Source organism: Bactrocera latifrons, unplaced genomic scaffold (assembly GCF_001853355.1).
Source record: "Bactrocera latifrons isolate USDA-ARS-PBARC rearing strain unplaced genomic scaffold, ASM185335v1 scaffold_252, whole genome shotgun sequence".
Lineage (NCBI taxonomy): Eukaryota > Metazoa > Arthropoda > Insecta > Diptera > Tephritidae > Bactrocera > Bactrocera latifrons.
Window position 1 is genome coordinate 283,187 of NW_017536097.1, and position 21,771 is coordinate 304,957.

A 21,771-nucleotide genomic window follows, 5' to 3' on the forward strand; every position below is an offset into this window, starting at 1 on the left:
CACGACACACAGCGACACCTTGCGGGTTTCCAAAGAGCGACACCTTGCGGGTTTTCACACACAACGTTGGCTTCGCTTTGCTTCAGGCTTTTGCTTTGACAAATAAATTAGTCTTTCTCAAAAGCAAATTAATAATATTACAAATGTTTCCTGAATTTGCTTTTCGAACGTAAAAATATCAATAAAGRAATTTAACTTACCTTTGAACCAAAAGAGGCAACTCCCTGTTTTAATTGACTAATACTAAATAATAAGAATATTCTCTTAAATTTTCTGTAATTGTAAGTAATTGGTATATTTTAGTGAATAAACTACGTTGAAGTTTGTTACAAAAACTTATTTAAGGCACATAAGCGTTACGAATCAAAGCTTTAAAAGCAAACGCAGAAAATCAAATAGATATGCTCTATTAAGTTTCGTTAAAAAATGTGATATACAATTTCTTTAATAATAATTCGAAAAAAAAAAATATTTTGAGCATTCGCATATATTCGAGATAGTTTTATATAAACTTTACAACATTACAAAGTTAAAAAAATTTTGAAATATACATCCAATTGGTTGTTTCTTTCATATGTTTGTGAAACCAAAACTAATGTAAGATTTTTATAAGATTAGGCTTATTGCTGGCGACGTTTTTTGTTAATTCATGTTGATTACATTGTTGCAAATATTCATTATAATTTCGTTATTAATAAAAGAGTTTTCATCCTATAAAATCTTATAAATATCACTTGGGATATTTCACATTTTAGAATTTTAGTTTACCGCCGATAACGTCCGAGATAAGCTTTGCAATTTGGACAGGTGTGGTGTACATCCATACAATCATCTATACAACATGGTATAAGGCAACAACCAAGCCAGCAACTGAATTTAAATAAAACTCTAACTATTTCATTCTGAGAATTGTAAAGCATTTTTACATACCCTAATAGMGCTATAATAAATCCTGACAAGTAGGCGATCATGCCAGGTTCCGTTCGCGTAGTAGTTTCGATTTCGACATGACAAGAAGGACATATCATATGTGTAGCAGTTCGACCGATAGGCACAACCGTGGTTACAATTGCATTGTTGGATGATGGAACAGTAGGTGCTGCGATTGGGGTAAATGGTCCAACCGGTTTAACCCCACCAACAGCTTCCTGATAAGATGGTGGCGCCGATGGCGGAGGAACGTATGTGTATTGCGGGGGTGTTGTTCCATTTTCTTTGCTCATTTTATTGAGATTTAGTAGTTAGCTTCTAATATAAAATAAACAAATAAATAATACGTTTGATTTTTATATGTCATATATATATACTTATATATATGTATATTTAAGAAATATTTTAATTGCTTAAGTAATGGGTATCTCCCATCAATTAAAAGGAAATGTGGAAAATTATTGATATGAATTTATACCAATGAAGCATSCAAATGTATTTTTTTCAATTCGAAAAACACATAAATATAAAGTGTACAAATCCAGTTTTATCCTCGTATTTCGCAAACATTGACACTTTTTTTCGTTACTTCATTACATAATTCAAATATTAAAAATAATACTAATGCACAAAAGTTTAATCATGTAAAACGCAAAGGTAAAAAAAAAAACATATCAATTCGAAGAAATACAAATGATGTATTGTTAATTATTTTTTTGCAAAACGGGACGAACGACGGAACATAAACTGGATACAAATTTGCATTTCAGACAATTCAATTTTTAGAATGTCGAGTTATGTCTCTTTAGTCATACCATCAGTGAAAATGCGCAGCTTTCCAACCCCTTTCGATAAAAGACGCCCCTCACTATTACAGAAAACTTGRAAATCTTTACTATGATCATTATGTTCTGCTGTTGCAGAAATGTGTTTGACTTTTTCCAAATTTTATTAGGTCCATAATGATATGGTAACAAAATGTTTGTCTCACCGCAAAAAATAACGTCATTCCAGTACTTAGCGAGCCTGTTAAAATTGCCAATAGCAAAGACAAATCGCTTCTCAATATTCACTGCAGACAGCAGGAAAAGCAGAAAATCATTTTTGAAACARAAACAGATTTATGATTAAGAGCCAGAAAAACAGGATTCCTCAATAATTTTAGTAGWTTAGATTAATTTGTAAGTACTATTTTAGTATTAAATGATCTTTRATTTGAAAATTGTATTAAAATTAATTGCACTCAATTATATAACTACCGTTTAATGCTCCGGATTCTATATAAATAGTCTTTAGAGAGTGGAAATCGAGCAGTACAACTCCCTTGACATCAATTTTTTGATTGGCAATATTGCTCATGATAAGTTTATCGAGGTAACAATTATTATCTGTGGAAACGATGTACTGTTGAATTTTTAGGCAAATTAAATTTTGGCTTTTATGTTTATGTAAATATTTACGTTTGAATGTTAAAATGATTACGAAGAGTAGGATCGTAAATGACATTTAAACGTATTTATATCACTCAAACGTGCCATCTTTCATAGAATTAATTATTGAAATTAAATTATTATTTTTCTGTAATACRTTATAGGTACATACATATGTATATTGTATGTGCGTATCGGAACCATACATGTTACAAAGCTCATCAACACACCTATGAAGAGGATGTATTCAAGCTTACAATAGCGAATGTTGCTGCTTTTTGTGAGATATTCCTTTTCTGGAGTAAAATGTGCATAAAGAGAACGTATTATACGAAATATGATGGCGTTCTAACGAAACGTCTTTTTATTAATGACGTCATTGTTAAATACACTAAATTTCAGCATACAATGTGTACATTCCTATGTGTGTACATTCCAATATTAGTAGTAGCATAAAATCGTTAACGATGCTTATATATACTATAATCTTTTACTCATTGTTTAATTCCATATACTGAACTCAATGAATATATTATTTAAAAAATATGACCAAAAGGGCTCACCACAATATAATATTTCTTAACAACCAAAAATTACGATAGATACGAAAGTTTTGCAAAAGACAACTGAACATGAAAGTTGAATCCACAAATGTGGATTTCAGGTATTTATATTTTGGCATTAACCCATTATTGTATGACATGATAAATATTTTTCCAGCTGGACTGTCTCCATCACTTACTATCATTTTTCTGATATGCAATAATCATACCATGCACTACTATCATGATTCATTATACTTGTGTTACTTCGGAGCGTGCTTCCTGTTACTAAAAAGTTAACTTTTTTTTAATAATCTCTGGTATAAATTTTGTACGCTTTACAATTCCTTTTCAATTATCACTCGAAAAGCCCTTGTATTATTGGTTGAAATTTGAAAAAACTTATTTCGGAATCATAAAAACAAAATAAGACATTATGAACTACAACGGTTGGATAAGTTGTTATTTTTGAGCTGTCGACACAACATTATTATTTGACATAATAAAATTAAATTTTTTATGAAGAGGTATGGTTTTGGGCTGAAAACAATTGCAACTCTGGTTTTTCGTATTCACTTTGTGATCCTCTTTAGCTTATATTTGTCTAAGATGATGTTCTTCTAAAAATAGATGCCAAATATCATATGAGASAAGTGAAATCTCCGAGAGAAATTTTAACAAATTGTTAAAAATTATAGTGTTCCTTCATTCAATGTGTAATGGAAAGAGTTCTAATTTTTGGTTATTGCGATCATATTGCGATTAGTTATTGCTTTCTCTCATTGAATTCGTTTAATATATTTTATGAGCGAGCTCCACCTTGTTTGTTTCTAAAGCAATTACATTATTCATTCGTATTGTTGGATCGGAATATCTGAGATGGTTTTTTAATTAACGAAAAGGAGAATTTCTGTACATACATGCATCCATAAGTGAACAAATAGCTCTTATTTATTTGAAAYCCTAAAAGGTATTCACACAAAACACTGTTTTAAATAAGTTCGTGTTTTTAGAAATATAGAAATCATTTGGTAAAAACGATAAAAGTGAACACACTCTTGGTATTTTACTTGTGTATAAACCATATATATTGTGCCATTTTAATAAGCAGTATTGTCGACTAAACATCTGCTACACCAAAAGATAAGCAGTTCGTTTGAATCGCAAATATTTAAACACGGAGGCGAAATATGTGCATGTATTAGCACAGATTTTTAGTAAGCAACTTACGTCATCGCTATTCGTTTTCGTTTTAAGCGTTCTTGAAAATATTTGTTATATATATTATTTATTTTAGATTCTGCTGCAAAAGAGCGAGCACAATTTGCTGAAACGTATCAAATCCATTTAAATAAAAGAGTGCAAAATTTATAAACAGAATGATTCACGTTGGCGAGAATTCTTGGAATCTTCGGATTTTTATCACAGACTTGCGAATTGAAAAAACTTTACGAGTACGGGGTGATCAGCACATTGGTGGTATTATGCTGCAATTAGTTGAGCCCGAAAATCCAAAGGATTGGTCAGACCATGCCCTCTGGTGGCCTGCAAAAAATGTATGGTTGACAAGAACTCGATCAACATTAGATCAAGTAGGTGTACAAGCGGATTGCGTACTCCATTTTACTCCAATGCACAAAACTCTCCGAGTGCAATTACCGGATCTACGATACTTGGATTGTAGAGTAGATTTTTCTACTAAGACATTTGCGTCAATAGTAAATTTGTGTAAAGGGCTTGATATTCGATATCCTGAAGAATTATCCTTCTGTAAGCCTATTGAACCCGATCACCTTAAAAAAAATTTTTCGAAATTACCTCAAAAGGCAATTCCTGTAGCAGACTCTGATGGAACAACGTTTATCCAACCAGCTGCAGACACAAATTCTTTTATTCCCATTAATTCRACATACAATGGAAGCAATGGAAGTTTGGATAAACAACAAAACGAAAATTTTTTGTGTGCTCCTGTATCTCCGTATACTTCAACACCTCGACGAGGCCCAAGTGGAACTGCTCCAAGTACTCCTATCAGCTCTCCAACAGGAACTTGGAAGCAAAGTAATAATGGTTACACAACTATTGATTCATCTTCTAGTCTTGGTGACATTCAAGAGAATTTAGCATGCTCACCCAGATCTCCAAGCCCAGATGTACGCGCAAGACTTTTACGCCCACGGACTTTATTAGAAAAAGCACGAATGAATGTTGGATGGCTAGATTCTTCCCTTTCAATAATGGAACAGGGTATTCGCGAATATGAGACRTTATGTTTACGTTTCAAGTATTATACATTTTTCGACATCAACCCGAAATACGATCAAGTGCGAATAAATCAATTATATGAACAAGCCAGATGGTCGATTTTAAATGAAGAAATTGAATGTACTGAAGAGGAGTCACTAATGTTTGCAGCTCTACAGTTTCAAATAAATTTCCAAGCGGATTCACATTCGTCCAAATTAGATGTCGTAGATTCAGGCAATGGAGAGAATGGAACATACGATGACATTGATTCCGCACTTAATGAACTGCAAATTACATTAGAAGGGCCGAACTCTACTACAGAAGTTAGCAACATTACAAAAATTCCAGAATTATCAGACTACTTGAAATTCCTGAAACCTCGTAAATTTACACTAAAAGGTTATAAAAGATATTTTTTTACATATCGAGATCTTCATCTTCATCTGTATAAAACGGCTGAAGACTCTCGCCGCAGTGCTCCGGAGTTGACTATAAACTTGCGTGGATGTGAAGTAACTCCCGATGTAAATTTGGCTCAAGGAAAATTTTCCATTAAATTAGAAGTGTCGCCAGAAGGTCATACCGGTCCAAATAGCGAAGTATGGATACGCTGTGACACAGAAGAACAGTATGCAAGATGGATGGCCGCTTGCCGGTTAGCATCAAAAGGTCGTTCTCTTGCTGATAGTTCATATGAAAGTGAAGTTACAAGCATTCGATCATTTCTAAGTATGCAGAAACCAGTACAGGGAATTGCTGTTAATATAGATCCACGAAGCATTGATGCAAATGACTATTTATCTCCGAGAATGTTGCGCAAAGCATCTGGAAAAGCAGGTCAACGGATTTTAGAAGCTCATGCAAATGTACGAAAGCTGTCGTTGATAGAAGCAAAGCTCAAATACATAGAGGCCTGGCAATCCTTGCCTGATTTTGGAGTTACATTGTTTGTTATTAAATTTGATGGACACAAAAAGGAAGAACTTCTTGGGGTTGCACATAATAGAATCATGCGGATGGACCTCAATACTGGTGATCATATTAAAACATGGCGCTACAACACGATGAAAGCCTGGAATGTGAACTGGGGTATTAAATGTATGATGATCCAATTTCATGATGAAACCGTTGTATTCTCATGTCAGTCAGCCGATTGCAAAGTTGTCCACGAATTTATTGGTGGATATATATTTATGTCAATGCGGTCGAAAGAAAATAACCAAACTTTAAATGAAGAACTTTTCCATAAACTAACCGGGGGATGGGCATAAAATAACTATGCAGTCTTCGTCCAGTATTTCGTATGCTTGATACTCATATATAACAAAAATTTCATAGTCCAGTAAAAGGGACTCTAAATACTTATTCATTATATTACGATTTTTTTTAATGCCATGCAAAACATATTTTAATGGAATAATTTATAAAATATAATTTAATTTTTAACAAGTAAGTGGTCAATAAATTGCAAATTTTTAAAAACAAAATATATACATACATACATATGTATGGTCAATAATTTTAATATATACATACGTACGTATGTATGTACATATGTACAATACATATGTATAACCATGATATCATTTCATTCGTTATACTGGATTGAACTGCATTTAATCAAGGAAAGCCTGTCTGAAACGTTCAAAATTATTAGAAAGTAAGACATTAAGCCAAACTAAATACACTAGATATTTTTAATGTTCTTTCTGATGTACCTTAAATTTATTTCTGATATAAAGGTATTATCCATTTTTATAACTATACTATTAACGTTTTACCAGTTCTAACAAATTATACTATTCTGCAAAAATGTGTAAACAAAAGTATGTATTTATATATTTTTCTAATTATCTACAAAAAAGTATATAAACTGTTAAATGTACTAAATATCTTTAAGTTTTATTCTAATTAACAATTTTATTATTAACACTACGGTGCCTTATTCTCTAGTAGCCTAACGTCAGATATTACAACTTATTTGTGAATAGAAGGCTACTGCCAACCAATCTCCCATACAAATAATATTAAAATTTACTATATATAAAAGTTTCTTTTATATGTGCAATTATGTTGTGCCCGAATAACGCTACTGAAATATTACCATGCCGAATTATGCAGTCGTTTTGAAGCGTTTAGCTAGAAAATAGCAAATGTAACTAATTGGTTATAAACTTGACCGTCAGGTCGAATTTTTATACTTAACTCCAAATTCAAACAAAAATATGCAATAAATGTTATTAAAGAATTGATGGTCAAATAAGAAACTAAAATCAACTAAACCATTGATGCCAGGTTAYCAGCCTATAGGAATTCAGTTCATAAATCTAATTGAAATTACAGCTATCTATTTGGGAACAAAATAATATAGCGTGGTACATAGTTAAAATACAAAACAATAGTTTAATAATAAACATGAATATACTTTGATCTTTATCGTATAAATCGACAATAAAAATACTTTTACTGCTGGATGTTTAGAGAAAAATGTTTGAAAGTGAATAAATATTGAACATTACAAACAAATACCAAGTAAAAATAAGTTATGTACTTTTTCTGTTTATTTAATACCAATTTGTGCATTAACAAATAAATAATTATAAAATAATAATGTTAATGTTTTCCTGAAAGCAATCAGACGTTAGGGGAAAAAGATTTGATATACATATAAAGTATATACGGTTGTATGTGAGCTATGATATAACAAACATATCAGATTAGAGTGACTTTACTCCATATGATTGGTGGTTCTATATGAGGTACCTTTATGAAACCCAGGACACGTGTTTTTAGTATGTGGCATTGTAATAAGTGGTATTCACAAAAATAGATAAAATCTGGYAGATACTACCCCAAACTAATCACTTTCGTTTTACTAACATAAGATTTATGTTGTTGTTGTTGTTGTAACGGCAGAATTCGATAAGATTTATCGAACATGTCGGTAAGTGTATTGTGTTGGTTAATACTCATCCTTGGGGGCATCACTTGTGGATCTTATTTGGATAGTTTCACTATGTACTATCGATTCCGCTAACCTGTTTTTAAACATTAAATTTATCCTCTCCCAGACTGAGACGCGTTTCTTACGTGTATGCATGTACATATTTATGAGGTCAACCCATTGAAACCGATTTCGCTTTTCTACATTCATCACCAAGGCAAAAACATGCCCTCGGATTTTTATTTCACAAATGAATAATGGGTTCCATTTTGAATACATATCTGTCTAAGGTAGGTAATATACTTTTAACGGCAACAAAGATAGCTGAGATGGTCCCTATATACATACATGTACATATGTATATTTTAAGGTTTGCTTCGATTTATGTTCATAACATAAGTTCAAGAAAAAACTGCCTGTCTGATTCTAAGAACGAATATGGAAACTAACCATTATTAAGACACTTTAGCAGCTAAAATCACACCAAAGTTATAATACCAATTCCAGCGTATGAAGGGTATATAATAAAATGAGTTTAAGGGGTAGCTGTCGTCAGCTGTGCGTACATTCAATAATCAGCTGATATTTTTTGGTTACTCGATTTCAGTGTACAAAAAAGATTTATGGATTCTCGTTTATTAAAAAGTTTAACACTATTTATATGTATGTAGGTCATTTCTACAGTAGCAAATATTTAAAGGCAACACCTGAATAACTTTGGATATAAATACTAATTGGTTCAAATTATCAATTCCTTCAACATATATCTGTATGTACACATAAAGAAATAACAATGACCTTAATGATTAATGATTCAATGTGAAGTGGATACGAAAGAATTAAAAAGAAATCGGATTTCACATATCTGAATATTTTTAAAATAATAGAATTTTGACAGTTATGTATTTTAATTCAGATACTGCGTGCAAAATATGTATACATAATGGTTGGTAGTTGTTACATAAAGTTATAAATGTAACTTGCTATTATTGTAAAATAATAAACAATTATAATTACATACACCTTACAGATATATCACACCATGGTGCCTCAATCATATAAACGTTGGAAGAAATGCTTGTACGAAAATACTGAATATGACGATAATTACACAGATCCCAGCTTCTTAAAAGACTTGAAAACGAATTTAAATGTACGCTTTTTCACTTTCGAGGAAGCTCTTAAAGGCATCACTAGGCTAAATAATCAAATTTCGTGTATAACCGCTTTTTTGGTTATTTTCTATTTGCTTTACAGCGAGAGTGTTACCCCACTCAATGTTTTATTAGTCACTGGACTAATCACTTCAGTTGGATACATTTTTTACCGTGGACAAAASCTTTTTACGCTTCAATATGTTCTGGAGGACTCAAAAACTCTATTGACGGTATTGGTTTTTGGATATCTTTTTGCGCTTTTACTACACCGTCTAACAAATGCTATAAGCACTGATACAATATTTTCAATGACATTCTTTGTCTTGCTGCTCAATCTAATATTTTTTGATTATGGATTATCAGCTGCAATGGTTTCAAAGGCGCTATCATTGAATGCTGCCATATTTGCATCAATTTGTTTGGCGTCTCGGCTTTCTACTGCTTTCCATGCGTTTGTTTTGCTTGTAGAAGCGTCTGTTTTTTTTGTACTTTATCCTATTTTCACGTCTTTATACTGGCGATGGTATCTTTTGTTGCCTACTTATATGGTTTGTTGTTTTATGCTGTACAACATTTCCATTAATATTCTTATTATTTATGTCACTTTAACGGGATTTATTAATATAATATGTCCATACATATTTGTGACACAACAACAATATAAGCAAAACATTCATGGACCATGGGATGAAGCAATAGTAGAGGAAAACTCGGAGAATGTCATTAGTGATAAATAATCAGGGGTGTTATTTAGTTATGTGAGCATATGATTGAATAAAAAAATATTGTCTTAACGCTGTTTTTTATTAACTAAAACTGAAAACATTTAAAGAAATGTCATTGCAGATTATATTTAAATAGTAGGAAAAATTCTGTGAATCGACAGGTTGTCTAATTAAATAGTTATATTAATYCAATGGTTTTGGAGTGTTCGCCGAGCCATCTTGGTAAAAGTGACAATAGTTGAGGAATTGAAGTCGCCAATAGTTGGTATATTGAAGCTATTTAGTTGATGTGATCTTGTTAAAGTGATAGAACGTTGCTTGATATAAATTACAAATTTGAATGTTGAGATGGAGCCCATGCCCAACATGGCGGAATTGCACATTTTTATTGTAGTGTCCAATACAAAAATGGCAAAATACACCAACCTAAATGAAACATAATGATAATCAAGAATAATATATTCACATACGCAAWGCTGAGAAATATGAAAATTTATTGCAAATATTACTCATGTTCGTATATCAATGTTTAAAGTAAAAATGTCACAAAAAGTGAAAGATATTTTATTTCTTACATCTAACATATTACATATGTATGCATGTAAAATTATAAAAAAGATCTACATTTCTTCAATTTGAACAAACAATTGTCAAAAAGAAGAAATGCATCTAAATTTTTCTTTTAATTTTAAAATTACAATCTAATATAACGAATACTTARTTGCTAAAGTACTGAAAAAATTATAATTTTACTACTAAATTTAGATGAATACTCTACTAACATTCACTAACTTTTACTATTAAAATTTTTGTCTACCGAACCCAGTATCATGGTAACTTGATGCTTTTGTTGATAATTATGCAATTCTGAATTTTTTATCAATCTTTGGTTGGATTCTTATCTGTTCAGATTTTCAACCATTAATTATACCTGTAGCGAAGTTGTAATAAATATGGATAATACAAATTTTTTTTTGTGCGTTTGGGATTTTTTTCATTTCGTTACTTTTGTCACATACATGAGAGGTAAAGGTGTCACACTACATCTCCATTAGTCATACGCCCAGACTCCGAATTACCATTATGCACCGATGCACCAGCTAAACATTCCAAAAGTGAGGAGCCTATAATAAATCAAGTCCAGTCGAATTGAAAAGGAAATGTGTTAACATGAAAGAATTTACGTATAAAAAATAATAGCACAACTAATGAACGAATTGTGTACCTGCTTCAACATCATTCGGATTTTTGGACGAGTTCCTTTGGCGACATGCATAAGGGGAATTTGTCGGCGAGGGCACCTGATTCTATCAAGAAATTAAGAATTACATAATCAGGTTAAGCTTTGGATAAGTATTATTAACTTGTGTTTTTAGTACTTACTAGTTTGCTATTATTTTGACAACAAGTTGCTTTAACACATCCTTCGGCTGTACTTGGACAATCTAGTGCGCAATCAGAGCCACTCATATTTAGACTAGATGTACCGTCAGACATGTTACAACCTTCGATTTCAACAAATTCAGGTTGGATTGTTGTAGAGTGTATGCCTTCATTGTGGAAAAATTCTTTAACTTTTTCAGCAATTTTCATGTATTCCGAAAGGTTTCGACATCTATTAATGAATACATAAAAAAAAATATTTCCAACATCAGCAACATTAAAACCACAACATGTGTACTCATATACRTTTGTTACCTTATATGCGCTGAAGCGATTATGCGATCTCCAGCCAATTGCCAAACATGAAATTCGTGAACGGCCAAGACTCCGTCAACCTTTTCTAAGAGACGCTTTTGAATGGCATCGACCTACATTAAATAATAATAAATAAATATAGTTTCATCCGATCAAGAGTTGTCATTTCGACGATCTAACCCTGTTTGGATCTGCAAGTAACATTTTAACACTGTCACGGCCACCCTATTTACAAACTGGGCAGACTGAATTTAAACAATTCACGATGCAGGTAGAATTTAGACAGGAAACCACCCTACAAATTTAAGTCACATTCGATAGTCTACACACTTTCACTCGTCTACTCCACACACAACCGCGATTGTCACAAAAGTACAGTCACCAATGAGTCCCCGCACGATACTAATCATTTCTTTGCAGACCCCATGAAACCAACTTAGTCCGAAACAGCTCGTTTCTTTGGTTTCCCGTTAAGTGGCAGCTAACATGTTACTTTACCCCAAGCAGGGTCTAGATACTCGCTACAACTACAACAAAGTTAAAATCAAAGATTAGATCCCATCGATTACCTGAATATGAGTTGGAACAGTTTGCAGCAATATTAACGCAGATTCACGTAAAAGGGGCCAAACAGAATGYAAAATTAAACAAACTAATACAATGGAAAGAGCAGGATCCATATAAAAACGATATTTCCAGTCTGTTAACCATACCACCTAAACATACAAATTAACGTAAAGAAATATTTTCATAATACGTTTCTATATGAAAATTGTGTACATACCAAAGCGCTTATCACAACAATAATGCTACCCAAAGCATCACTTAATACATGTAAAAATGCACCTCTCATATTCATATGGCCTGCATCATGACTATGTCCATGGTTTAATTTCTTAACCGGTTTTTTCTTAAAGTAAAATATATATTTTTAAATTGTATTTTGTTTATTATATATTCAATAAAATACCTCTTTTTCATAAGCAAATTCAGCTTCGCCCTCACCCTCGCCTTCGCCATCATCGATATTAGCCAGTTCGGTAAGTCTGCTGTGATTTCTAGTAAGACCTCCCCCGTGTGAATGGCCATGGTGACCGCCGTGTTCTAGTATTGAACATGTGGATATAAATATGTATTTATTTGCAACAATTAAACACTCTATCTTTTTATATAGTTTTTTATTTATATAACATTTTAGCAACAATAAAAAGCAAATTAGTTTTATTTTTAGTTATGTGAATTCAGATGACGTTACAAAAAGCAGATCGAGCGTTTTTAATATTTACACACTACAATTTTACTCACCATAAAGCAAACATAATCCTATCACATTTACCAACAATCCTAGGCAGCCTACTATAACTAATAGTTTCGGTTCGTGAATTTCCTCTTCTTCTATAAATCTATGAGATCGTAGACATATTAACTGGATGTATGGTGTATTTAACGTTCATATTTTACCTTTTACAAGCTTCTATGGTAATGCTAAAGCATAAAGCTACTAAAAACACTGCATTAACCAGAGCACCCAACACTTCTGCTCGCGCCCAACCAAATGTGTTTTTGGACCACTTTTTCGGGGACATCTGAATGAATGTGGATAAGTTAAGAATTTTGAATTTTAATATGTATATACATGGGTAAGTAAATATAAAAAAGTTACGTACTTTTACTGATAGGAATGATATGACAAGGGCAGCTATGTCACCCAACATATGAAAACTATCTGCTACCAAGGCCATTGAATTTGTCACATAGCCCACCACGATTTCCACGAAAAAGAAAAACGCAGTCAGCCACATCATAGAAAGTAAACGACATTTTTTTCCTGTATATTTAGACATTTTTTGATGCTACAAAAGATAGATAGAATTTATTCAAAACGTTAGCAATGACATGTACACTAAAACATATATAATAAATATCTCGTCAAAAACAAAGATCCGCATGTATGCATACCTGATTAAGGCAGCATGGGTAAATATACACATATATTCTTTTATCTTTATAATTTTAGAGAAGCCTTAAAATTAGGCCGTGCACGTACGTTTACTTAAAAATTCATTAAATATTATTGTTCATGTGAACACTTGTTCTCATATGTCGCCGGACCAGACGTATGTAGAGATATTCTAAGCAAACTAGCTTGTAGTAACCCAATAACTATTATCATAAGTATTTACAAACATAACCTAGTTCCCTTCCAAAATATGTGCATATGTATATACACATATATACTAATATATTAACATCCATAGGAATGAAAATATATTCATAAATATACATATGTTCGAATGTTATAATATAAAAATTATATTTTTTTTATTTATGACTCTGGGTTACACTGTTTAGTACTTAAGGTACTAAACTTTCAGTTTCAGTAGGTAGCCAACTCAAATATTTATCAAGAGCCGTCAACACGTTAAATGACATCTTTATTGTCCCAGTGCAATTATTGCTATTTTTTATTCAACCATTTATTTTATCACGTGTTTAAAGTTGAGGTGAGTAGCTTTAACAGTTTCAGCAATTTTTCATTTTATTAATATCAAATGAAAATGTGATATAAAAGGCTACAGAGTAAAACTTTTCAGTACTTAAACGTTTACTTTGCTTTATCAGAAATTATAAATTAAGGTCAAAACTAATTGTACATTTTTGATGTAATATGCTCGCAAATGCTCTTAAAAATACTCAAAATTGCTTTACACTCGAAATTTCAGATTTGTTTTTACTATATACATATGTATCATTTGGTAGTATACATATATTTACAAAATATGCACATCACGTATTTTGCCACAAAGTTACAAATAGAATATCACTTAGAGATTAAAATTTATTTTATAATGTTGACATCGACTTACAGTAGATATAAAAAATTTAACATGACAGTATTCCCTTATCAATGTTATCTGTCGTCAAATGACAAAAAGATGATATCTGTTTAGAAATTATTGAATATATATTTGAAAAAACCAAAAATAATAATAATACCATAAATAATTGTCTGTTTGAAACTCGGATAGGCGACGTGTTTTAGTTGCATAAATATATACATATCAAAACAATTATAAAGAAACAGTATTAAAATGCAAGGCTGACTAATTTGTATGTTATATGTTAATATTAATTATTAGATTGTCAGATTGGCCGGGGCAACTAGGGCTTTTTAATCATCTCATCATCTTATGTGATCGCCTGTGAAAGGGATCTTTTTTATAGTTGATTGAYTTCGATATACGAATAAATGTGTACATACTTACATTTGATATCAAATATTGGACGTATGTATGTACAATTAATTACATTGGTATCACCTAAAGCCTTACACAATTGTCTCTTAACGTGTAACTTATATTATGTAATTAATAAGATAGTTTAAATCACGCTTTGCTTTTTCAACTAAAACTAGCATTCATAGATTTCTGAAGCATGATCACACAACTATCAGAAGCAGATAGAATAACAAAAATATTTTCATATTTATAAATACTGCTTATGCGCTTTTAAGCCCATAAAGCTACTACATCCAAATTCGTATAGTGCAAATAATATAAGAACTCCTACCAACAGTGGGAAAATGGATGAAATAGGATGATAACCCCGCCGACTACCCATATTGCGGTACTGTTAAAAACTATTAAAAGAGCGATAAATCAATAACTAAATTCGCCAGAGACATGGTATAACAGGGCTTTACATATCTCGAGACCCATTTCAACCAAATATGGAAAGTGGCATTCCTCTGATATTTTTATGCAATAGTGGGAAAATGGTTGAAATCAGAATATGCCCGCAACTACTTTTCATATAACTCAATTTTAAATTTCATCTGATTCTTTCCCTTCGAGGATACAAATCAAGAAGAAATTTATATAACGGTCTAAACCACGAATAATGCCTTTAAGTATGCCACCTTATGATAAAAAATTGTCCAAATCCAACAAAAAAACTGTTCCAGCAACTAGATATCTAATATGTGGACTCCCATACAAATAGTTGACTTTTTACTGAAATTGTTGGAGAGAAACCCTTCTTGCTAGTAGTATGTCTCTGTGCTACAAATGGGTTAAATGGAGTTTATACTTCTTTTAGCCCCCATATACCTAACATAAAGATTTTCGAACTTCCGGTTGACTTTATTACCACATATATCGGCCAATATGTGACTTATCTTAAAGAAACTGATTTACATACTTATGATTAGAGTAAATAAAAAGTCACACAAGATGTCTCCTTCTTGTTATTCTAGTAGCAGAAATCATTCCTGCAGTTATTTCGAGGAATTGTGCCGAGTTGACAGTCCGTGGACAGATAAATATCCGGGTCCGTATCAGTTTCTTAGGTTTGACTCTCCTGGGCATGGATAAAATCTGCCCCTTAAATATCATCGTTGTCAAGTATATTCTGCCAAAGATTGTTTAATTTTCTTAATAATGTAAATTTCTGCTACAATAATATTACATCACATTGATAATAATATGGAAGAATTTCAAAACGAGCGTTGGAGTGTACACATTTTTTTATCCAAACAGTTTTTTATGACTGGATGTTATAAATATTACTCCAATGTTGAAATGCAGTAACGCATCATCATCTATTAAAAATGAGCAGTGCAAGCCCTAAGTCAACGTAATATTTGGTTGTTAAATTGATAAAACCAAATTGTACTATACCAAATGAAGTTTTTGAAAACGAGCTATAGGTGGATGAAATAATATAAAGATTCAAACTTACATTTAATTAATTACGTTAAATTATGTACAAGAGTTGCAGCTTCAGACTAAACTAAATTAAACAATTTCAAAAAATAAACTTTACTAACATTATAACACAAATTCCACCTTCTGTCGTTTCAGTTATAGATTGGCAATTCGTCACTTTCGTTTTTCGTTRGTAATAATTTCACTTAGTATTCATTACTTGTCGCTTTCAAACACAAAAAAATGCATGATATTAAGAAATATTTGGCCGTCACTATGCAAAAAAGTTAAGTACTTTAGGACAAATAAATACCTGTCAATAATAATGGGATGTCAAGTAACTCATAAATGTCAAAATCATCAGATTCTAAATAGTGTTGCCGCGGCAACCAACTTTATGAGCTGTGTTCCTGTATGMACTTAGTTCAGTTAATCTAAAATTTATGTTATATTTATTTTATTTTTATATTTGTACATTGAGATCTGTAATAAACTCCATAAGTATAATGTTACTTTTTATCACACCTTTCTTTATTAACATTAGCATTTCAGCAAGCTTCTCTTTAAGCAAATATAATAATTATCTGTCGGAATTTTTATTGTCCTAGCCTTTGGCACGCTACTGGCTGCGTCATAATTTAATTGGACGCAAATTTCACCGATCGTTAGTGAATGAACATTGTCTGTGGAAATGAATTGTTATGCAGATTAAATTTTTTTTACATTTTTTTAAAGAGGGAACTCTGCTGCCAGCTAATGTCACATATTTCAATTATTTCATCTATAGGATTGATATCGGGTATCGAAAAGTAAGTACAGGGTGCCGACAATTCAATATTTCACTTATTTGTATAGTTGTTGAATTTTTAATCTTTATTTAGGATATGGAAAGATAATAAAAAATGGATAATTTGGGAAAGTCGCAATTTATGGAAATTCCTTACGTTGCTCTGTCAATGCAACTTGGAGCAATAGAAGAGCAGCTCAAAATATCAACCACAAAGGAAACGGTGGCACCAGAAATAAATATATCTATGATAAATCATGCTATCAAAATAGAAATTGAAAACGGATCAACAATTGATATCAGCGATTACTTTCAAAGAATGATTAAACTATACAAACAAAATGAGATTCCTTTAAAGAACATTGTCAGGATAATTTACCAGGTAGTTAAAGAAGTATCAAAGCAAAAGTGCCCACATGATTCAAAATTAAAATTATCGTCCGAATGGGCACATTTACTTGTGGAATTGTTGTTTGCCAGCACTTGGAGCAAATCCTTAACTTCAGATGTAATATTTTGTCTAAAAATATATTCAAGATCGTTTCATGAAGTTGAAATTGTGAATCGGCTTTGGAATATGCTTCTTAAGAATTTAAAAAATAGTAAGGATATATCAATCGCAACGACATACGTGCTAATTCAGTTCTTTGATGATTTCTCTGCAATAATAAACGGTTTCAAAGATGGACATGATATTGAGCAGCTGATTTTAAAATTATTGCAATGCGATGGTCGCGAAGAATATAAGGCTGCTTTATATTTGATAAAAACAAAAAATTACACTTGTACTGATTCGACAGAACAGCGATTTTGGATGTCATTTATTACCATATTGGAAAATTTAGAAGAAAACCAATCACACCTTATTTTACCTTCTCTTGAGCATATAAAACAATACGACTTTCAAAAAGCGAACATGAAAATATGGCTGGATATTCTTTATCTTAAAATTTTATCAAATCAAAATATTCTGGTTACCCGTTGGGCACTTGTATATATTCTCCAGAACTATTCTTGTTCAGACATCAGCCCCAATGTTATGAGTCAATTTGTAAAAGCCAGTAATAATACAAGGTTATATAATTATGAAGGTTACTTTCTTCCTACGGATTCTGTTAAAAAATTTCTGGACGGAGATGTCGTTCGGCTTGTGGAAATTATGATGGAAATTAATCTGAAAAGTGTTCCACTGCACTTTTGGCTTTCTCATATTTTTCAATGCAAATCAATATCGAATTTGATTTCTAACAAACAATTATTAAAAATTGCTACAAGAGTCCGCGTTTTACAAAATCCTTTTATCCGGTTGAAATGCATTAAGCTATGTGAAAACACATTTTCCGAAACTATTGATTGTATGACAATAACGGAATATACTGTTCTTATTGAAACTTTATATAATGTTACTGATCCTTTTAATAACTTTACAACATTTTGTACTAAACTTAAAAACTGCATCGATAATGGTGATTCGCTCTCTCTATCGCTACGATTTTATGAAATTGTTACAAATAATCTGGATGGAGAAMTCTCTTGCGAACATCCAGCCTTAATTTATGAAAATACCGTAAAAAAAAACGAAGAAATTAAATTAAATAAAACAACTTTATTAAATGGGATCGTTGAATGTTTAAAGAATAAAACAGAAGCAGATCGAAATAATCTTAATTGGATACTTTTCATGCTGGTGTTCGAGGCGGAAAATTCTGAAATTGTACAAAATATTTGTCAATCTTTTTGGAATCTTCAACTAGAGAAATACACTGGCAGTTCTTATAAAGAATTAAGTTACGAAGTAATTTCAAAACTACCTTGCGGGGAAAACACAGAAACTTTTGTTCGCAAAAAATGGCCTGACTTTTTTACCAAATTGTATATAACAGATACTCTGAACTTATACAACTATATTGAGAATATGGAGGAAATCTTAACTACGGGATCCCATAAAACATTGCTTAAACTTTCTCAATTGCTAGTCTCTAACACAGAGACTATGGATGAATATATAATAGACGCGTTTTTAAGACAACTTAAAAAATTCTCTCGCATGCCATCGATTTGCTATGTTGTGTAGGTAAATAATAATTAAATAATTTGAAATATGTTAATATAAAAATGTACTATGTTATGATTATTTTACAGAACTGCAAATTTACTAAATTACTTCAGAAATATATATGTGCCGCATGAATTAAGAGAATATGCGAACCGAATTATACGCACAGATTTTGAAAATTTTGGTATATGCGCTGCAGTGTTAAATTCGGGTGTTGTTCTAAAGACAGAAACCTATATTGAGGGCATTTTAATGGGTGATATAAACTTCGGAGACGCGAGGTAAAAATATTATACAGAAATTTAAATTTGTAAAATAATTGTAATATCTTTTCTTTCAGAATTGAAGAAATCTATTGTCTAGAAACATATGAAAGAAAATACCTTCGTTTCCATCAATTGCGCTTAAGATATATTTTATCATTGCCAATCGAATATAAAGCTATAATACTCACCGACCTTCTTAATAAACTCGAAGTTTTAAGTTCGAAAAAGCCAAGGTATTTTGAGAATTCTATTGAGCATCGAATGAAAATGAGGATATTAAATGCAGTAATTTCCTTAATAAGACAATCAGAAGGGCAATGTGGTTGCASTGAAGACATATTAAAACTGCTATTAAATCACAATAATCAACTGAACATAACTTATATACTCGAGCTGCTTGTTGCGAAGTGTATAACTAATGATGACATTATTATAAAAAAATTAAATGATGTAAGATAATATACAATTCTAACAAGAAAGTGTGCATATGAAACACTGCAGTCGCCTGTGTATTTTGTACACTAAAAGCTAAACTTTGTAACAATTTTGCAGTTTTCATACACGCAGTTTCTAATTGATAATCTATTCAATTAACATATGCTCCTCTAAAGTACCTTAATGACTCATCAAAACACGTTATTATTAATTAAAAATTTAGTAATTACCTTAATTTTCAATGAGGTCTGTATTTGCCTTTACGCATACGCCCAGTATTTATAGTAGAATATGAGTTCTTTTGAGTTGCTTATTGAGTGCGCAAAACTGCATATTGACCTACATGCACAATATTAGTTACTAATATTATTCTGTACTTTAAGGTAAACAAATACACATCTAGCCAGCAGGTGTCTATTATTAGCATGGTTTATTGTTACACTGTCTTAAATCGGACCATGCTCTCCAAAGACTATCAAAATATTGTTATAAACAAGCTTCTTCCTCTCACCATGGGACCTCATTTCCAGACGCGTTCATGCGCTCAGCTGGTCATTTATAAAATTTTGGAAAACCATAAATGGTACGTATATCTTAGATCCATTGTATCGCAGAAAAAAAAATTACATTGTAAGAATATCAATATTTCAGTGAAGCCGACACTTTATTTCCAAATCAATATAATTTGCAAGAAGCAATTGGTTTGGCTATCGGATCGCAACTGAATGAATTTCTAAATGATGTACGGTTGTTGCTCCCATATATATATTTAGCTGATACTAAACATTTTTTCGATAATTTAATGTTTATTACAATGGCACCTGCCGACGAATATATGTCGAATTTGGATTTTAAAAAATATGAAACATCAAGGCATATATTTTCCAAGAAAAAGCGCAGTTTTATGAAAGAATTACACACTTCTGAGCAAGTAGTTTTTGCTAGCAACAATGGTATTAATACGCAGCGTAAAATGAACCCGGAAACCGCTCTTTGCACTAAAAGTAGCATAGCTGAGGAAGAAGCTTCTACAAATTCTTATGTAAGTATGTGCTTTTATGACAATGGAAATGTCGAATAAACCGTTATATCTTCTTAGATTTTTGTAGTGGCAAGTCTTATAGACAAAATTCCTAATATTGGAGGCATTGCGCGATCATGTGAAGTACTTGGTGTACGAAACTTGGTTTTAAGCTCAAAAAAAATTGTTGAAAAAGATGATTTCAAAAGTGTGAGGTATGTATTTTTATATGGAATGTGTATTTTTTATTATCACTATTGAATTATAGTATGACTGCTGAAAAAAATTTGAATATTTTTGAAGTCCAACAAGCTAATTTGGAAGAATTTTTAAAAGAGAAACGCGAAGACGGTTTTGATATTATAGGAGCCGAACAAACTGTTGCCAGTCAGAATATAATTGGGTTTGCATTTCCTCGGAAATGTGTATTGGTTTTAGGGTGAGAGCAGTCTGTTTATAATATCTATGGATTTTTTACATTACAATATTTTCAGGCACGAGAAAGAAGGAATACCAAGCAATATTCTGGCCTTTTTAGATTATGCCATTGAAATACCTCAATTTGGATTATTACGTTCCCTAAATGTACACGTAACGGGGGCGTTGTTTATGTGGGAATATTGTAAGCAACACATCGTTGGAAACTCTAGCACATAAAATACTGTGATCTATTTATATATACATATATTTATGTATCTATGCACGTGTACTTAGCTATTGCCTTTTTATCCAATAAAAAAGCTTTAGAGTTTTTCATCAACTATTGGTACCATTATCACTATGTTTTGTCTCTTTTTGATATGAAGTGATAAGTTATTCAATTCAAA

The 21,771-nt window shown here is 31.6% G+C and overlaps 5 protein-coding genes across 14 annotated transcripts; 3 read left to right on the plus strand and 2 right to left on the minus strand.

Moving 5' to 3' along the window:
- Nucleotides 1-407: 407 nt before the first annotated feature.
- On the minus strand, nucleotides 408-3,004 carry LOC108969445 (cell death-inducing p53-target protein 1). 2 transcript variants are annotated; one of them, XM_018934161.1, is made up of 3 exons: nucleotides 2,924-3,004; nucleotides 931-1,248; nucleotides 408-870 (listed from the first exon to the last, which is right to left on the minus strand). In XM_018934161.1, the coding sequence occupies exons 2-3, from the start codon at nucleotides 1,221-1,223 to the stop codon at nucleotides 765-767; spliced, it is 399 nt and encodes a 132-aa protein (XP_018789706.1). In that variant the 5' UTR covers nucleotides 1,224-1,248; nucleotides 2,924-3,004; the 3' UTR covers nucleotides 408-764. The 2 variants fall into 2 exon arrangements, with proteins under 2 accessions (XP_018789706.1, XP_018789707.1); XM_018934162.1 differs by having other exon boundaries at nucleotides 931-1,245; nucleotides 2,924-2,991.
- A 525-nt stretch (nucleotides 3,005-3,529) lies between these two features.
- On the plus strand, nucleotides 3,530-6,597 carry LOC108969443 (unc-112-related protein-like). 2 transcript variants are annotated; one of them, XM_018934157.1, is made up of 2 exons: nucleotides 3,530-4,119; nucleotides 4,200-6,597. In XM_018934157.1, exon 2 carries the CDS (start codon nucleotides 4,282-4,284, stop codon nucleotides 6,418-6,420), a length of 2,139 nt encoding a protein of 712 aa, XP_018789702.1. In that variant the 5' UTR covers nucleotides 3,530-4,119; nucleotides 4,200-4,281; the 3' UTR covers nucleotides 6,421-6,597. The 2 variants fall into 2 exon arrangements, with proteins under 2 accessions (XP_018789702.1, XP_018789703.1); XM_018934158.1 differs by having other exon boundaries at nucleotides 3,530-3,872.
- Nucleotides 6,598-8,521: 1,924 nt separating this feature from the next.
- On the plus strand, nucleotides 8,522-10,044 carry LOC108969444 (phosphatidylinositol N-acetylglucosaminyltransferase subunit C). 2 transcript variants are annotated; one of them, XM_018934160.1, is made up of 2 exons: nucleotides 8,522-9,068; nucleotides 9,124-10,044. In XM_018934160.1, the coding sequence occupies exon 2, from the start codon at nucleotides 9,136-9,138 to the stop codon at nucleotides 9,985-9,987; it is 852 nt and encodes a 283-aa protein (XP_018789705.1). In that variant the 5' UTR covers nucleotides 8,522-9,068; nucleotides 9,124-9,135; the 3' UTR covers nucleotides 9,988-10,044. The 2 variants fall into 2 exon arrangements, with proteins under 2 accessions (XP_018789705.1, XP_018789704.1); XM_018934159.1 differs by having other exon boundaries at nucleotides 9,005-9,039.
- Nucleotides 10,045-10,668: 624 nt separating this feature from the next.
- LOC108969446 (zinc transporter 1) lies at nucleotides 10,669-16,715 on the minus strand. 4 transcript variants are annotated; one of them, XM_018934166.1, is made up of 12 exons: nucleotides 16,502-16,715; nucleotides 13,341-13,526; nucleotides 13,135-13,259; nucleotides 12,979-13,076; nucleotides 12,644-12,777; nucleotides 12,458-12,583; nucleotides 12,243-12,389; nucleotides 11,674-11,786; nucleotides 11,359-11,590; nucleotides 11,201-11,282; nucleotides 10,995-11,099; nucleotides 10,669-10,906 (listed from the first exon to the last, which is right to left on the minus strand). In XM_018934166.1, exons 2-11 carry the CDS (start codon nucleotides 13,515-13,517, stop codon nucleotides 11,011-11,013), a joined length of 1,323 nt encoding a protein of 440 aa, XP_018789711.1. In that variant the 5' UTR covers nucleotides 13,518-13,526; nucleotides 16,502-16,715; the 3' UTR covers nucleotides 10,669-10,906; nucleotides 10,995-11,010. The 4 variants fall into 4 exon arrangements, with proteins under 4 accessions (XP_018789711.1, XP_018789708.1, XP_018789709.1 ...); XM_018934163.1 differs by having other exon boundaries at nucleotides 10,669-11,099; nucleotides 16,502-16,714; XM_018934164.1 differs by lacking the exon at nucleotides 16,502-16,715 and adding an exon at nucleotides 16,414-16,496 and having other exon boundaries at nucleotides 10,669-11,099.
- A 460-nt stretch (nucleotides 16,716-17,175) lies between these two features.
- LOC108969462 (probable methyltransferase TARBP1) lies at nucleotides 17,176-21,719 on the plus strand. 4 transcript variants are annotated; one of them, XM_018934203.1, is made up of 9 exons: nucleotides 17,176-17,188; nucleotides 17,261-19,236; nucleotides 19,309-19,503; nucleotides 19,563-19,938; nucleotides 20,307-20,506; nucleotides 20,575-20,965; nucleotides 21,023-21,159; nucleotides 21,213-21,383; nucleotides 21,439-21,719. In XM_018934203.1, exons 2-9 carry the CDS (start codon nucleotides 17,282-17,284, stop codon nucleotides 21,599-21,601), a joined length of 3,588 nt encoding a protein of 1,195 aa, XP_018789748.1. In that variant the 5' UTR covers nucleotides 17,176-17,188; nucleotides 17,261-17,281; the 3' UTR covers nucleotides 21,602-21,719. The 4 variants fall into 4 exon arrangements, with proteins under 4 accessions (XP_018789748.1, XP_018789746.1, XP_018789749.1 ...); XM_018934201.1 differs by lacking the exon at nucleotides 17,176-17,188 and having other exon boundaries at nucleotides 17,240-19,236; XM_018934205.1 differs by lacking the exon at nucleotides 17,176-17,188 and having other exon boundaries at nucleotides 19,152-19,240.
- The last annotated feature ends 52 nt before the right edge of the window (nucleotides 21,720-21,771 follow it).